The sequence below is a fragment of the Cetorhinus maximus genome, chromosome 3 (genome assembly GCF_964194155.1).
Source record: "Cetorhinus maximus chromosome 3, sCetMax3.hap1.1, whole genome shotgun sequence".
NCBI classification, from domain to species: Eukaryota; Metazoa; Chordata; class Chondrichthyes; order Lamniformes; family Cetorhinidae; genus Cetorhinus; species Cetorhinus maximus.
Window position 1 is genome coordinate 176,089,097 of NC_135881.1, and position 18,842 is coordinate 176,107,938.

Consider the following 18,842-nt stretch of genomic DNA (forward strand, 5'->3'; position numbering starts at 1 on the left):
AACACACCATACATGTCATATATTTATCCAGTTTTGAGTACAGGTATTTTAAAATAGCCTACCAATATAGCAGACAAAAGGCTATCAGGATCAATGTCAAGTCAACAAATTAAATAGTCGGGCACAATGGTTAGCCTGCCTGATTCATGGCGTTGCTAATTTTCCTGGCTTAGTAGTTAATAATGGAAATTGGGAAAGTTGTGAATTGGGTACGCTACCTCTGCTCTCAATTGAACAAATTGGTCACCCCTTAAACACCAACAATAATTTCTAGGCTTTAGTAACTATTTTCCCCACAGCCACTAGCAGAACAATGTTCTACCTGGCACCAATAGAAGATTTCATCAGTGAATTAAGCTCTCAAGGAAATAAAGAACTTGCATTTAGAAAGTGCCTTTCATGGCATTAGGACATCCAAAAGAACTCTGAATACTGGACCTTGCTGTAGTGCAATCCACTTTAGCATAGAACTTGGTATAACGCAGGTCTGTCTTGGACCTCAAACCTACAATGACAGATAATTAAATGCACTTTTTTCTCCATAAAAGTTGAGGCTTGTTCATCAAATATCAAAGTGATGAAAACAAATTGGTGAATTTTAAATCTGTGCAAAACAATGGCAGCGTGAATGTTCATAATTATTTATAAATATATAGCTAAAGTTGTGGCAGATAGATACTTTATAGTTGGCAGAATTGAAGATAAATTTGTGCACTTGACACTTCATTCAGCGGCACTTGAGATAAATTTTCTTAAGGACATGAAAGAAAAATGCAGTTGCTAAACTATCAACTGAATTAAATTATTGAAGTATTGTTTAAAAACTGCCTTATTGCATAAATAATAAAACTTCGAAGCTGAACTCCTTAGAACCCTGTTAAATATTCTAAGAGAGCAGAAGTAGTTTTGAAAATCACTTAACAGCCGCTAGTTTGTTGAACTGCAGTTATGCATTATTCTGGTTACTGAATTGACGCTTTTGAAAGGGCCTCATTATAACGTGGTCTCAACTATAATGCAATCTCAAAATATGGACCCCCATGGGCCATGTTATAGATTGGGGTGGGGGGTGGTCCCAGTGTAGCCAATTTAATACTTTTGAAATGTAGTCACCATTGATATGTAGGAAACACAGCAGCTATACACAACCCACAAACACCAATCCATTTTCTAGTGATGTTGATAAATTTTGGCCAGCACATTGAAGAGAATGCCCCTGCTGTTCTTCAAAGTAGTTCTAAAGGAACTTTTACATACACCTGCTTGGGCAAACTAGGCGTTGGTTTAATGTCTCATCCAAAAGATGGCACCTCCACTGTACAACAGTCCCTCACTACTGCATTGGAGTGTCAGCCTAAATTGTGTGTTCAAGTCTCCCAAGTGATGAAAAATCTGCATCCCATTATTCACTTCCTTAACTACTGTAATTCATGTTGAAATATTGGTTAATTATGAACTACCATGATCTTGTCTTGCATCATATACAGATATAAAATGGTTTCATGCCCTTTAAGCTAACCACTACAACCAAATGCACAGACCTAATCTTACCTTTGCTTCTTGGTATAATTTTAGTATCAGCCATTCTTGCTAGAACAAATATTGGAAACCCACCAAAGCAGTTGTGCTCAATGATGTTTCCAAGTAGGAATTTTGTTCAAGTTTTTAATGCAGCATGCATTGCAAATGAATATTAAAGCAAAAAAACAAAACACACATCAAATTATATACATATCATTATAGATCTGAATAAAAATACATAGCAAATCTATTTTGGTGACAAATATGCATACCGTTTATCATCTCTTGCCATTTGCTCTGTATAGTACGAATGTAAACACCTTTGTGATTAGAGTCATTTAAGAACATAATTAGCAGTTCAATGTTAAAAAGTACACTCATTTACAATTTTCTGTATCAAATGGCAGCTAGCGTTAGCACTCTGAAACATGATGGCAGACACATAGCCTCCACTCTGATTGCTTGCAATGGATCTGAAACACTATTGATATGGCTGCAGTTCCCAAGGAGATAGCCTTGTGCTACAGTGAGATACAATTGCCTATGTGCAGGACAGGGGGTGGACATCTGCCTCATCAGCTTGTACTAGAAGAAGACATTTGACAGAATATTGCACACCTATATGATGCTCTCTAAAATGAGGTTTGAGGAGGGAGTCCGCAATTGGACCCAGATGCAGTATACAAACATCAGTAATGCAATTTCAATCAATAGGTGGGAATCGGGAAAGCTTTCCGATCTAATCTGGAATCAGACAGGACTGTCCTCTCTCCCATATTGTTCATGTGCTTTATTGAACCTTATGCCTCATGAAGGATGCAGATATGAGGGTTGACAATTCCAAGCAGTGGTGGCACTCAGGTCAAAGCCTCCCTGAACATGGACAATATCCCCATCTTCTGCTCGGTTCCATTGTCAGTTCACAGACTGATAAGCATCTTCAGGCAGTTTGAACTGGCTTCAGGAGCCAAAGCAAATTGAGGCAAGAGTGAGGCAATGTTCTCTGGGAACTAGGTCAACAGATCCTTTTACCCTTCACCATCAGATCAGACTACCTTAAGGTGCTGAGTATTTGGTTCAGAGGGACCAGGGAGTGTGCCAAAGACTGGAAGGAGAGTTTAGCCATGGTGAAATGGAAACTTCCTGCACACTCAAAGTCTCACTGCCTCTACATGGTGGAGAGGAGACCGCCGCACATCTCCTTCTGGAATGTACTTTTGCAAGACAGATCTGGAAAGAGATGAAGTGGATTTAGTTGATGCTGATTCCAAGCAGCTCCGTAATACAGGACACAATGCTCCCTAGGCTGTTCCCAGGGATGCACACTGAGATAAACATCAACTGCTGCTGGAGGATAATCAACTTGATAGAAAGAACTTCTTGGGTCTCCACAAAACTGCAAAGAGCTGTTGACAACCAAGTGTTGCAGACTAGCACATTCCAAGGTCCAGGACTTTGTGTCAGCTGTGGCTCAGCTAGTAGCGCTCTCACCTCTGAATTAGAAGATTGTGGGTTCAAAACCCAACTCCAGAGATACTCTTGGTGCAGTATTGTGAGGGTGTGCTGCACTGCAGAGGTGCCCATTTTTGGATGAGATGTTAAACTGATGCTCTGTCTATTCTTTCAGTTGGACATAAAAGATCCTATGGCGCTATTTGAAAGACCAGGAGAGTTCTTTCTGGTCAATACTTATCATTCAACTAACACCTAAAAATAGATTATTTGGCTATTATCACATTCCTATTTGTGGGAGCTTGCTGTGACAAATTGGCTATCATGTTCCATGCATCAGCAAAATGATGTAAGGTGTCATTGACAGTGCTATTAAACACACTTGCACAGCAATAACCCAATCATTGACATTCAGTTTGGGTTCCATCAGGAACACTCAGCTCCTGACCTCATTACAGCCTTGGTCCAAACATGGACAAAAGAGCAGAACTTAAAAGGTGAAGTGAGAGTGACTGCCTTTGACATCAAGGCAGCATTTTTCAGAGTGTGGCATCATGGAACCTTAGCAAAACTGAAGTTAATTGGAATCAGGGGAAATCTTTCCACTGGTTAAGAGTCATAGCTGGCACAAAGGAAGATGGTTGTGGTTGTTGGAGGGCAATCATTTCAGTCCCAAGACATCACTGCAGGAGTTGCTCAGGGTAGTGTCCGAGGTCCAACCATCTTCAGCTGCTTCATCAATGACCTTCCCTCCATCATAAAGTCAGAAGTGGGGATGTTCGCTGATGATTGCACAATGTTCAGGACCATTTGCAACACCTCAGATACTGAAGCAGTCCATATCCAAATGCAGCAAAACCTAAACTTGGGCTGATAAATGGCATGTAACATTTGCGCCACACAAGTGCCAGGCAATGGCCAACTCCAACAGGAGAGGATCCAAACATCTCCCCTTGACATTCAATGGCATTGCCATCACTGAATCCCTCACTATCAACATCCAGGGGGGTTACCATTGACAAGAAACTGAACTGGACTGGCCATATAAATACTGTGGCTACAAAAGCAAGTCAGAGGCTAGAAATTCTGCAGCGAGGATCTCACTCCTGACTCTCCAAAGCCTATCCACCATCTATAAGGCACAAGTCAAGAATGTGGTGAAATGCTCTCCACTTTTCTGGATGAGTGCTGCTCCAGAACACTCAAGAAGCTCAACACCATTCAGGACAAAACAGCCTGCTTGATTGGCACCCCATCCACCACCTTAAATACTTATTCCCCAACCACCGATGCATAGTGGCAGCAGTATGTATTATCTACAAGATGCACTACAAAAATTCGTCAAGGCTCCTTCAACAGTACCTTCCAAACAAGCACCCTCTGCCACCTAGAAGGACAAAAGGAGCAGCTGCAATGGGAACACTACCACCTACAAGTTCCCCTCCAAGCCACACCATCCTGACTTGGAAGTATGTCGCCTTTCCTTCAATGTCGCTGGATCATAATCCTGAAACTCCCGTCCTAACAGCATAGTGAGTGTATCTACAGTCCATAGACTGCTGCGGTTCAAGAAGGCTTCTCAAGGGCAAATAGGGATGGACAACAAATGCTGGTCTAGCCAGTGACGCCCATATCCTGTGAAAGAATTAAAAAAATTACAACTGTCACTACACTTCAGAACTGCTCTGAAGAAGTCATACGGACTCCAAATCTTAACTGTCTTTCTCTCCACAGATGCTGTCAGACCTGCTGAGTTTTTCCAGTATTTTTTTGTTTTTGTTTCAGATTTCCAGCATCCGCAGTATTTTGCCTTTATCACTTCAGAACTACTTGGCTATAAACGCTTTGGGATGTCCTGAGGTTGTGAAAGGCGTTATAAAAATGCAAGCTTTCTTTACATATATGCAAGTTACCTTTTCTTCTAACGATACAATAGTATTTATTCACTTAATTTTCTCTTAAACCAAAATGGGACAAATCTATCAGCCACCAAATCTTGACAGCTCATTTCGCGGTCCGGACTAAGCGCCTGCACACGTACCTATTCGGCACCCCAGGTGGTATTGCGCATGCGGGTACATGCCCCCTCGCTCGACCGCGCTTGCGCACATTGTTCCGGGTTGGTTTCCTGTCTGTGCAACAGAATTGTTACTCCGTTACTAACGGATACATTCTATTTTAGAATTCTGCCTGGATGGTTTGAACGCTCGCGCTACTCTTTGCCTTGTGAAGTCTTCCTGACAGCCGGCCTTTATTCGTATCTACTAAAGTTACTTTAAGAGGCCACTTAGTTTAAGTATTTGGCTCACTGCTGCTGATGTTTTCTTCCGGGAGAGGATTTTCCGGTTCTCTGCCCTTGACTGCTAAAGACATCATTTATAGGGTCTCAGTTCCTTGGCTGTGAGCGAACTTCAAAGAAGAAATTGGTGAATGGAGATCTGCGGACTAACTAGGTCTTTGCTACGATCTTTGAAAGAACAAGCTAGATTCACTCTTAAAGTCAGTCCTCTTAAATTATTATGTTTCAAATATGGTTCCATATGTAGGATTTCAAAGCCCTGTGCACGTATAAGAAGTATTTCTGCACTTCGTACGCGTGGGTTGGAAATTCAGCCCCAACAAATCCTTCAACTCAGGTCCAGCAGGCAGTGTGAGTATGTATTTCGGATACACACATTTAATAGAGCATTACTTGCAAGCTGTATTTTTTGCACTGTAATTTTTCATGGTAGTTCGTGCAGGAAAGTGGAATGATGTTTGGCTATGTTGGATTTTTGTCACTAGTTTAGTTGGGCTAATAGATCCGGGTTGCACGCTTGTTTTGGGATGACCGAGTTGGTACCATAGTCAGAGTAGATCAGCAGACATTTCTTACGTAGAACACATTGGCCCGTAACTTCCGCACTCCCCAGCGTCGGATTTGGGGGGGTTCCCCAAAGATGTGCTGGGGAATCCCTCTGGTAAGTTCCCAGGCAAGGGGCGCAGGGCAATTGACGGGAAGTGCACACTTCCTCTGGACAATAGCGCTGCGCTGGGAACAGTCCGAAAATGCAATTTAAATTGCAAACTTCGATGGTTCCTCCGGGGTTATACCAATAGTTACCCAGAAAAAGTTAAAATTGAAACCTATTCTAACTTCTAGGTAACTATTTTAAGGACCCAAACTGACCCCACGGGACTCCCCCACGCCACCACTCTGCCCCCCCACCCAGGACTCACTCCATCCCCCTCGACCTCCAACAACCCCACCTCCCCCAACCCCACCCACCGACCTCAGATCCCGACCACCCGCACCTTGGACTCCCCACCCGACCTCTGGCCCCCCCCACCCGACCTCTGGCCCCCCCTACCCGACCTCTGGCCCCCCCTACCCGATCTCTGGCCCCCCTACCCGATCTCTGGCCCCCCTACCCGACCTCTGGCCCCCCTGAGCTCCGAACACCCTGACTTCCAGACTGCCCCCCCACCTGACTTCCGGACCCCCCACCCCAATTCAACCTCCTGACCCCCCCGAGCTCCAGACCCCCCCCACCACCCGACCTCCGGATGCCCCCCTCCAACACCCGACCTCCGGATGCCCCCCTCCAACACCCGACCTCCGGATGCCCCCCTCCAACACCCGACCTCCGGATGGCCCCCTCCAACACCCGACCTCCGGATGGCCCCCTCCAACACCCGACCTCCGGATGCCCCCCTCCAACACCCGACCTCCGGATGCCCCCCTCCAACACCCGACCTCCGGATGCCCCCCTCCAACACCCGACCTCCAGATGCCCCCCTCCAACACCCGACCTCCGGATGCCCCCCTCCAACACCCGACCTCCGGATGCCCCCCTCCCGCACCCGACCTCCGGATGCCCCCCTCCCGCACCCGACCTCCGGATGCCCCCCTCCCGCACCCGACCTCCGGATGCCCCCCTCCCGCACCCGACCTCCGGATGCCCCCCTCCCGCACCCGACCTCCGGATGCCCCCCTCCAGCACCCGACCTCCGGATGCCCCCTCCCACCCCCACCCCCCAGTTGACCTCCGGACTTCCCCCGAACTCCGCACCCCCCCTCACCCAACCTACATACCCCCGCCTAACCATCGCACCCTCCCCAAGCTCAGCACTGCCCCAAGCTCAGCACTGCCCCACCACGCGACCTCTGCACACGCCCCATGCAAACTCTGCATCCCTCCTCACATGACCTCTGCACCCCCCCCCCACCCCCCTCCCTCCAGACCCCTCCCATTTATTTCTTCTAACATCTGTGGGCCAGCACTTTGCGACGCTGGTCGAAAGTTACGGCCCATTCTATTAATGTACAAAGGAACTGAGCAGCTACGCTTGTGTGCTTACAACTAAAACTCTCTCTACATAACAGACTCTAAATCTAGACCACTAACTACTAAGGTAGCCCCCCCTACTCTGCCACTGGATAATAAGATCGTGTGATCTTCCATTATAACATTCTTCTTAGAGGTATATTACACATCAGATTACCACATTCCTCCCCCCTTTATTCAGAAATACATTTCGCATTTACAATTACAGTTTTTCTCAATTTCAAATTATTTACACAGATAAGTAATTTACAAATTCAGTCTTTCTGGGGGTTTCCTTATGCGTGTAGAACGTCTCAGCTCTACAGCTTCAGATGCTTTGTCAGGACCTTCCTTTTCGGTGTTGTCCGACCATCAGACTCTTCAGTGGGCACCTGCAAATCTGTTTCCTCAACTCTTGCAGGCACAGCCGAACCTTCAGACACATCTGTACTCAATTGAATTCTTTCAACAGGAGATGTTGATGCAGTCTTGAACACTGGAGGAATCATTTCCAGATACTCTGTTTCTCTCCTCCTTATATGATCTATATATCTCCGTATGACTTGGTCTTCCACTTTTGCGTGGTAAGAAAGAGGTCCAGTAACTGCACTTATTTCACCTGATAACCACTTGGATCCTTCACCAAAAATTTTCACATATACCATCTCTCCTACAGTAAACTTTCTGTCACGACCATGCCAATGATGTCCAGTTTTCTGACTTCCCTGACTCTTTTCCACTTCGCCCCATAAATTTGGTGTTACTAAGCTCAATCTGGTTCTGAGATGGCATTTCATCAACAATTCCGCAAGGCTTGACACCTGTTGTCATGTGAGAGGTGGTCCTACAATGGAAAAGAAACCATGCTAGCTTGGTCGCTATGGAGTCTCCAGTTAATTTCTTCATGCCAGCTTTGAATGTTCGAACTGCTCACCCAGCCAGTCCACTCTAAGAAGGGTGGTACGGTGAAGTTTTTACATGAGTAATACTGTTGAGGCTGATAAAACGTTGAAACTCAGCACTCGTAAGTGCCGTACCATTGTCTGATAGGATCACTTCTGGTAGTCCGTTGATGGCGAAACTTTGAAGTAGCTTGTCAATTGTAGCAGAAGATGTTGATGACTTTACCTCATATGTTCATCCATTTTGAGTGAGCATCAACAATAAGGAGAAACATTGTTCCCATAAAAGGTCCCACATAGTCATTATGCAATCGCACCCATGACCTTCCTGGCCACTCCCAAGGGTGTAACGGAGCTGTTGCAGGCGACACTGCATACAACTTCTCACTAAGCCCTCTATCTCTCCATCCATTCCAGGCCACCATAGAGAGCTGCATGATATGGTCTTCATTCGGGAAATACCTGGTTGTGCACGATGTGGTTCAGTTAACAAAGGCTTTCGTCCTTTTGGAGGAACAATCACTCTAGCCCCCCACAGTAAAATACCATCCTGGCTGGTTATCTCATCTTCTGTGAAAATACAGTTTCATTTTGTCAGATTCCTGTTCTTGTCACCAGCCATGAAGAACTTTTCTCGTACTTTGGATAAGACTGGGTCTCGACGTGTCCAATCTCTGATCTGTCAAACACATACCAGTAATGAATCTAAGAAGTTCAATAGTAAAACAAATTCTTGAGGAACTGGAACATCCTCATCATTTTATTTCAAAGGCAAATGGCTAAGTGCATCAGCATTTGCAATCTGATTTCCAGGCCTGTGGATGAAAGTATACTCATAATCTGCCAGAATCAACACCCATCTCCATATTCTTGCTGAGGCTATGGGTGGTATAGCCTTATCCTCACTGAACTATCCTAGCAAAAACTTATGGTTTGAAACGATAGCAAAATGACAATGTGTACATACTGGTGAAATTTCTTGACACCAAAGATGATTGGCAAGCTGCCTTTTTCTATCTGTGAGTATCCCTCTTCCACTGTGTTGAGTGTTCTTGATACATATCCAATAGGTCTTTCTGAGCCATTGTCCATTCGATGGGAGAGCACTGCTTCCACTCCATAGGGAGATGTGTCACATGTCAAAACTAACTTTTCTTTGATCAAAATGTACTAATAGGGTGGATGAGTGCAACAGCTGTTTCATCTTTGTGAAAGCTTCTTTCTGTGGTGTTTGCCAAGACCAAACTTGGTTTTTCTTGAGTAGGTAATACAGGGGCGCCAGTTCTGTCGACAAATTAGGCAAGAAGCATCCATAGTAATTGATCATCCCCAAAAATGATTTGAGCTCGGAGGTGTTCTTTGGCACTGGTGCCTCTCACTTTTTCCTCAACCGGGTGGAGGCCCTGTGAATCCACCCTGTGAATCCAGGCCTAAATAGATTACCTCTTTCACTTGGAACGTGCATTTTCTTTTTGTTAACCACACTCCCACCTGTGAGAACTGTTTCAAAACTTCTTCCAAGCTTGCCAAATGCTCCTTTTCAGTGAGTCCTGTCACTAGAAAATCATCTAAATAAACTACAACGTGAGGCAATCCCTGCAGTAAACTCCATTGTTCTCTGGAATATGGTGCAAGCTGAGGATACACGAAAAGGCAAATGGGTATATTGGTACAAGCCTTTGTGTGCGTTAATTGTGACAAATTTCTGGGAGGCCTTCTCTAACTCCAATTGTTGATAAGCGTGACACATATCAAGTTTCGTGTAGGTGGTTCCACCTGCCAGCTTAGCATACAGGCCTTTAATTTTTGGTATAGGGTGTCTGTCCAACTTAGCCAGTTTATTGACAGTCAATTTGTAGTCTCCACAAATTCAAACATTTTGGTCGGGTTCAAGTACAGGGACTGTTGGTGCTGCCCATTCTGAGAACTGCACAGGTTGTATCACTTCCAGTTTCTCTGATCTATCCAATTCAACGTCTACCTTTTCCCACATTGCATTAGGTACTGGTCTTGCCTTCATAAATTGTGGTGGGGGGCTAGAGAGTGGATCAACATGAATTTTTGCTTTTAGCCCTTGGACCTTCCCGAGTTCATCTTGGAAAACCGATGCATGTGTTTGTAGTAGCTCAGGTAATCCACTGGCTCTCTGTCCAATCCAATTTAATTTCTTTCAGCCAGTTTCGTCCAAGGAGGCTTAGCCCCTCAACTGCTACCACCATCAAGGGTACTTTCACTGATTGACTTCCATACTGTACAGCAACCCTGCTTATGCCTTTGATTTTGATGTATTTTCCCGTGTAAGTTTTCAATTCGGCATTTGTTTCTTCAAAAGTTAATTTACCTTCTCCATAATTCAGGTATTTAAAAGTATGCTCACCTATTACTGTAGTGAAAGCTCCCGTATCCACCTCCATTATTATTCACCCTCACTGTTACATAGATTCCTACCTTTAAATTGTACAATGAATAAATGTCTGAATCTGTTACTTCAGGCTCTTCTAAGTTATGAATCTCATGGATTTTTTTTGATTGAAAGTGCCTTGCAATGTCTCATGAGGTGTCCGGTTCGATGACAGTAAAAGCATTCGAGTTTTTTTAAACTTCGATTCATTGCAAGGTTGTCTGCTTCCACCTCTGTTACCATTATTCCATGTTTTCGTTGCTAAGTCATTTCTTTTTATTTGTCTGAAAGCGGTGGCTGCTTCCCGCATCTCATCAGAGCTGTTGCATTTCCACACCCTTTTGGCTGGGGCTCCCCGCCCAATGTGGAGGACGGTGCCATTTTGCACTCCCCCTATGGCCTTCGAGTCCCTCACTGCGCCTTCCATGGTCAGTGCCTTTTGAAAATCCAAATTTGTTTCCAACAGTAATCTCTTCTGAATTGCATCTTTGTTTATACCGCACACCAAATGATCTCTAAGCATTTCATTTACAGATGTACCAAACTCGCAATATTCTGTCAACTGTTTCAGACTTACCACATAACAAGCAACTGGCTCCCCTGGGCTCTAGTTCTTGAGTTAAATTTGAACCATTGCATCGTTACCGAGGGCTCGGACTGGTAATGACTCTTCACAAGGTTCACGAAATCATCAAAACTTTTCGAATCCAGGGCACTGGGTGCCATTAAACTTCGAATCAATCCATAGGCCTTACTCCCACATGTGGATAAGAGGATCGTGTGCCTTTTCTCCTCCCCTGCAATGTCGTCAGCTTGGGAAAAAAACCGCGAGGCGTTCAACATAATGAGACCAATTGTTCACAGTTGGATCGAAAGGATCAACTCTTCCAAACTGCGGCATGCTTCGAGAGGACTGCTTCAACGATTAGGATGGAAATTCTATTTACAATTATTGTGCGAGGTACGGCCCAAATTCGGTTCAGTTGATTTGCTCCCTCGCTTTTTCTTGCTTTTTTATCGTCCTTCCTGCTTTTTCTTGATTTTTCACCTCATCGCCAGTTTGTTAGATCCTTGTCACTAGTTTAGTTGGAGTAATGGATTTGGGATGCATGCTTGTTTGGGGATGACCGAGTTGGAACCATAGACAGAGTAGATCAGCAGGCAGTTCTTACATAGAAAACATTCTGTTTATTTACAAAGGAACTCAGCAGCTACACTTGTGTACTTGCAACTAAAACCCTGTCTCTACATTACAGACTCTAACTCTAGACTTCTAATTACTGACTACTAAGGTAGCCCACACTACTCTGCTATTGAATAATAAGAACATGTGATCTTCCATTATAACATTCTTCTTAAAGGTATATTACACATCAGATTACCACAGACTGGATAACATAAGAACATAAGAAATAGCAACAGGAGTGGATCATTCAGCCCCTCAAGCCTGCTCTGCCATTCAATAAGATCATGGCTGATCTTCTTGTGTTTCGATTTCCACATTCCCATCTAACCCCGATAACCTTTGATTCCCTTGCCTAACAAGAATCTATCTACCTCTGCCTTGAAAATATTCAATGACCCCCACCTCCACCACCGTCTAACGCAGAGAGTTCCAAAGTCTCACAACCTTCTCAGAGAAAAAAATTCTCTTCTCTGTCCTAAAAGGGCGACCCCTAATTTTAAAACAGTGCCCCTTAGTTCTGGACTCGTCCACAAGAGGAAACATCCTTTTGACATCTACTTTGTCAAGGCCGTTCAGGATCTTGTATGCTTCAATCAAATCACCCCTCGCTCTTCTAAACTCCAGTGGAAACAAGCCCAGTCTGTCCAACCTTTCCTCATGAGACAACCCACTCATTCCAGGTATCAATTTGGTAAACCTCCTTTGAACCACCTCCAATGCATTTACAAATAATAAATAAGGAGACCAAAACTGCACACACTATTCCAGGTGCAGTCTCACCAATGCCCTGTATAACTGAAGCACAACATCCTTGCTTTTATATTTGAAGTTGGTACCCCCTCCGATCCTGCAACTACCACATAGGCCAGTTGAAGAGGAGAAGTTACAAACCCCGATCACACAGTGACCACAGAGACTCAGGCTTCCTTTAACCGGTTTTATTCAAGCATATGCGAGGGAGCCGCAATCATTCCTAAGAATGAAGACCCAGCTCCCACATTGATTACATTTCATTACTTTTGTACTTTTTCTTATCATAATACATTTGAATACATTTGAATATATCCAATTGGTAACTGACACACCGGTCCCATGCTAACACTATCCTATTGAGTACATAAACATGTGATTTTGCTAACCAATTATTCTAAAGGATGTATACATAATTATATTATCCAATCAAAATTAAAACACGTACGCAAAGATCTTGGTTCTCACAACTCAAGACTGATTGTGTTTCATCAAAGCCCCCTCTTTGTCTATTGTATGTCCTCCCATATCTAAGCTAAAACCATCCGCCCCTTCCCTATCTGAGAGAGGAGTACACTTAATCTAACTTTATGCCATGTTTTATCTCCAGTCTAGCTCTCAAGGCATCATTGCACCACTTGAATTATACTGCCTGCTACTGGACATTAGCTCATCTCTTGACTTCTGTGTAATCACACAAAGACTCAAAGCCTCTTTGTGTGCAATGTCCATCTGCTTATCCTCAACTGTTAATATGTTTAGCATCAATGGCTGCCTGGAGATTTTAAGGGTTTTTCAGTAAATTCTTACTGTATTCCCTTTTAGCATTTTTAATTTCCCCCTAACAATATTCAATCCCTCTCGTAATAAAGGATAGCATTCCATTAGCCGCTTTAATTACTTGCTGTACCTGCATACTAACTTTTTGTGACTCATGTGCTAGAATATCTAGATCCCTCTGCACCTCAGAATTATGCAGCCATTCTCTATTTAAGTAATACTCTGTAGTTTTGTTCTTCCTGCCAAAGTGAACAACTTTACATTTTCCCACATTAAACTCCATTTCCCAGATCTTTGCCCACTCACTCAAGCTATCAATATTCATCTGCAACCTCCTCATATCCTCTTCACAACATACTTTCCTACCTATTTTTGTGTCATCTGCAAATTTAGCTACCATCTCTTCACTTCCCTCATCTAAGTCATTGATGTAAATCGTAAAAAGTTGAGGCCCAGTACAGACCCCTGTGGGACTCCACTCATCACATCCTGCCACTCAGAAAAAGACCAATTCATGCATACTCCCTGCTTTCTGCCAGTCAACCAATCTTCTATCCATGTTAATATGTTATCCCCTGCACCATGCGCTTTTATTTTCCATAATAATCTTTGATGTGGCACCTTATCAAATGCCTTCTGGAAATCCAATCTACAGGCTCCCCTTTATCAACTGCACATGTTACTCCTTCAAAAAACTCCGATAAATTGATTAAACATGATTTTCCTTTCACAAAACCATGCTGACTCTTCCCGATTGCCTTGAGCTCTTCAAAGTGCCCAGCTATAACCTCCTTAATGATTGACTCTAATAATTTCCCCACAGCAGATGTCAAGCTAACTTCCTGTTTTCTGCCTCCCTCCCTTCTTGAATAGAGGGGTTATATTTGCTACTTTCCAATCTGATGGAACCTTTCCAGAATCTAGGGAATTTTGGAAAATTAACACCAGCGCATTGACTACCTCATTAACCACTTCTTTTAAGACTCTAGGATGTAGTCCATCGGGACCCGAAGACTTGCCAGCCCGCAGCTCCGTCAATTTTCTCAGTACCTTTTCCATAATGATTTCAATTTCACCAAGTTCCTTTCTCCCATTCACCTCCTGATTTGCAGCTATTACTGGAATGTTTTTTGTATCCCCTATAGTGAACACAAAAGCAAAATATTTGTTCATTTCTTCCGCCATTTCCTTATTATCTACCATTAACTCCCCACTGTTACTCTCTAGAGGTCCAACACTCACTTCACATACTCTTTTCCTTTTTAAGTACCTGTAGAAACTCTTGCTCTCAGTTTTTACATTTCTAGCTAGTTTCCTCTCATACTCGAATTTCTTTCTCCTGATTAACCTTTTAGCCATTCTCTGCCGTTCTTTATATTCTGTCCAATCATCTGTCCTGCCACTCATTTTTGCGGAGTTGTATGCTTTTTCCTTAAGTTCGATGCTTTCCTTAACTTCATTAGTTAACCACGGATGGTGGGTGCTCCTGTTAGAATTTTTCTTTATAGTAGGAATGTACTTATTATGAATACTCTGAAATATCCCCTTACATATCTGCCACTGCTTCTCCACTGATCTATCCTCTAGCCTAGTTTCCCAGTTCACTTCAGCTAGCTCAGCTTTCATCCCCACATAGTTGCCCTTATTTAAGTTTAAGATACTGGTCTTAGACCCACTCTCCTGCTGGTTCCTCAAAACAAGGATCGAAGGCAGTTGCCATGAAGTCCTAGAGTAGAGGGGGGCGGGGGGGAGGGAAGAGATCAAGAGGATGTAAGAGATAGGGTGAAGTCAGTATATGTTTAAAGAGGTAGAAAGGGAAAGTAAAGTACTAAGGGAGGTTCAGCATTGACAGGAAAAAAAAATGCAGTCAGTTGGTCAGTCTGTGGTTTCTTCTTGCTCTCGCGTTTTCGACCTTCATCATCTGCCTTGCTTCAAAGCCAGTTATGCCTTGGTGAGTTAGGGTTTGTCATTGTGTTGAGGTCAAAGCCAATTTTCTTCAAGTAGGCTTTTAGTATATCTTGCCATTGGCCACCCTGTGATCTTTGACCAGTTGTGAGTTGGGAGTAAAGAGCACACTTCAGAAGGCGAATACAGAATTAAGCATTTTAATACAGTAACTTGTCCAGCCAAGTTAGTGCATGAGAATGCCACCCTTGACCTGTTCGAAGAAACATATTGAGCCCTAAGGCCGCACCTGAATGCCAATAAGACAATGGTCCTCCAGCCAAAATTGGAGCTCGCACCAAATCTCCCCCAACATCATGCAAGCGCCCTAAGCACAAACTGGATATCATGATTGCATGTTTTGATGTGGCTAAGCTTTGAAACCAAATGTAGTTTCCTGTTAATCAACTGTAAATCTGACAGTCTTGGATTGTCTAGCATAGAATACTACAGCACCGAACGAGGCCATTCAGCCCAGCATGCATGTGCCGATTCTTTGAAAAAGCAATACCATTTCTCCCACTCTGTTTTGCACCTACAGCCTTGCAATTTTTTCCATTTTCAGATTGATGTCCAATTTCCTCGTGGATGTTACTACTGAATCCGCTGCATCCATTCTTTCAGACAATGCCTTCCATTATGTATCATGCTTATGTATCAAGGCAAAGTCAAAAGCAGCATCCTACTTGTCAGCATTGTCCATGACATCTTCTGCAAGAAAGCCTTTTTAAGCATAAGGAGCCAAATGTCTGTCTTGTAAATTCTAAATTACTTTTTTTTTTCAAGAAAAGAAAATTGGAATTATTGATGAACCGATGTTGACTTCATGCAACAACTGGCATTTGTGTCGAGCCTTTAACATAGTAAATGGGTCAGGTTGCTTCATGTAAAGAATAGACCAAGTAGTATAGAAATTAGGACAAGTTGGAAGAGGGAGGTTTTGAAAGGTGTTGGGGACATGGTGTTGGATGAAGTAGCAGAGTAAACATTTAAAGAGGGGATTTGAGGGTAGTATCTGGATGACATACAGTGACAGTTCTGAGGTGAAATAGTAACTTGTATTTCATTATGTAATCTTAAAAATAAGCATGACTGCATATAGGAACTGGAATAGACCATTTAGCCGCTCTACCATTCAGTTAGGTCATGACTGGCGCACCTCAACTCCATTTGCCCATCTTTGCTCCATATTCCTAGATATCCTTGCCAAAAAAGGAATAACTCAGTTTTGAAAGCTGCAATTGGCACAATCCACAACGATTTGAGGAAGAAAATGTTGATATGGTGACCATCTCACTAACAAAATCCAACAGCTCCAAGATCAATACTATGCAATGCTGTAGCAATTTATTCTCCTCATTTATTGGATCATTTTATGCTGTGTGCCATTCTCTACACTGGTTTTTGGTAACTTTTACACAATGTGAAGTGCAGTGACTCTTACATCCTGTGGGCCACATTGTGAATCACCTACCATGCTGGAACAATTTCAATTTAGTGTAAAATGAGCCAAAATAAATAACATGCATTTATATATTTTCATGACTTTAATGTTTCAAATGCTTCACCGCCAATGAAGAGCTTTTTAAATATAGTCACTTTTGTAACATGGCAGCCAATTTGCACACAGCAAGCTCCCACAAACAGCAACCAGATTCAGTGAAATGGTAAATCATTTTTAGTGATGCTGAAAACCAATGGGATTAGGATGGAAAGTCTAAACCTTAGTTTCAGCACTGAGCACCCCTAGGTCACACAACATAGTCCAAGAATCTACCTTAAACCCTCACTTTAGAAGGACACCAGTCTTGATATTCTATTTTTTTCTACATAACCTTTATGATCTTTAATGATGAATGGGTAGTTCTGTGCTGAAAACATGGTGTCATCATTGGCCTTACCTGTGCTGTATAACTTTTTTATTCTATATTTAGTAAAAAAAATCAACATGACAGAAATTGCACTTGTTTACAAGGAAAGAAAGTCTTTAATATTTTCATCTTTTAAATTTCTTCAGCAAATGGGTGGCGATACCACAGCACGGACCCCTCACAAACTACGCTTGTCAGTGTGGTTCCAGTGTTTTCCATAGTAAGTGCAGTCCATATGTGTTCATTTAAATTTACAGAAAATGTGCATGTGCCACATTAAAAGTATATTTTCTTTCAGATGAGATATGACAGAGCTGGGAATGTAAGCTTCTTTGGTAAGTTTGTTTTTAAATCATTTTATATTTTCCAAATATAATATTGTCAGGAAGAAATTTTTGCATCAAATTTTTAAAATCTATTTTAATGTCAATCCTCATTGGGATGCCAATCAATCATTGCACAGTTGTAGAATGACTTTCTTCACAATTGCCTACCTTGTCATGCCAGCTGTATGCTTTTAGTGGCCCACTCTCAGAAACAAGCAGGTAGTTCTCATTTAATTTTAACACTCGCCATCATTTTGGTCATGCAGTCTAGTCTGTTTCAACAATAACTTGCATTTATTTAGCACCTTTAATGTAGAACAATGTCCCTTGATGCTTCACAGATGCACAATTGGACAAAATTGGGCACTAAACCTAAGAAGAAAGCTTTGGCGGTGAGTGGGGTGGTGCCGGAAACCAAAATCTTGGTCAAGAGGTGGATTTTAAGGAGGAGAGAAGTAGAGGGATTTAGAGAGGACTCCAAAAAGAACACATTTTACCAGTAGAAGCTGGTTACTTTTTGCTGCGCATTCAACTATGCTTTAAATAACTTCGAAGTCCATTGATCTGATTTTCATCAATGGCAGACATTGGGCAAGCAGTGTGCAATCAGTCATTCCACTGCCTACAATGCTCTTTGCAAGAGGCACAAGCCATTTTAGTGATCGTTCCCCACTTACATGTGATTAGATGTTAGTATTCTGGTGGCTTTGCAGAGCTGAGCTGGTAGTCATCACTGAAAGGAGGGGGGACAATCGAGGCCTAAACCCCTGAAAGCATGGCTGCCAAGGATGGGACAAAGGGAGTGCAACATATTGCAATTGGTATTAATGATTCTGGGTGTTTAGTTTGACTAGCGGTTTAGGTGGCAGAATGAATCTGGTTATGATCAAGTTCAGCGGCACCACCTCTAATATAAGAAGAGAGAAGTATAATTGTTTATCTTATAAGTTACCAGAGATGGCAAACTTCCCCATTTGTTACATAAACTGATTCAATTTTTAAATCACTTTTTCATTATAGAACGAAAGAAGACTGAACTGTACCAGGAACTTGGTCTTCAAGCTCGAGATTTACGATTTCAACTTTTAACAAGCATTAATACGAGGAATAACTGCATCATCCTAAGAATGGAGGTAAGAAGGCCCTTCAGTCATGATTCAGCATAGAAAATCTCTCTTTACTTCCTTTTACTGCATTCTCAGGATAAGGGCATTGCAAGCATAGCGTTTATTGCCCATCCCAGGTTGCCTTTGATGCGAGACATTTTTACTTGAACTGCTGTTAGGAAGGGTGTCCCTTGATTTTGCCCCACTGACAATGAAGGAATGGGGATGTATGTCCAAGTGGAACTTTGAGGTAATGGTGTTCCCATTCGCTTTTCTCCTTCCACGAGGTGGAGGCT

General features: G+C 42.9%; 1 protein-coding gene across 2 annotated transcripts in view; it reads left to right on the forward strand.

The window, feature by feature from the left end:
- Nucleotides 1–5,086: 5,086 nt before the first annotated feature.
- mrs2 (magnesium transporter MRS2) overlaps nt 5,087–18,842 on the forward strand; it is a 33,306-nt gene continuing 19,550 nt past the window's right edge. The window contains exons 1-4 of one of the 2 annotated variants that reach the window (XM_078539310.1): nt 5,087–5,623; nt 17,261–17,334; nt 17,413–17,449; nt 18,461–18,573. In XM_078539310.1, the coding sequence (XP_078395436.1) occupies nt 5,404–5,623; nt 17,261–17,334; nt 17,413–17,449; nt 18,461–18,573 (444 nt within the window). In that variant the 5' untranslated portion in view covers nt 5,087–5,403. Of the gene's footprint in view, nt 5,624–11,017; nt 11,545–17,260; nt 17,335–17,412; nt 17,450–18,460; nt 18,574–18,842 lie in introns of those variants that run through there. The other variant, XM_078539311.1, reaches the window with a different exon arrangement.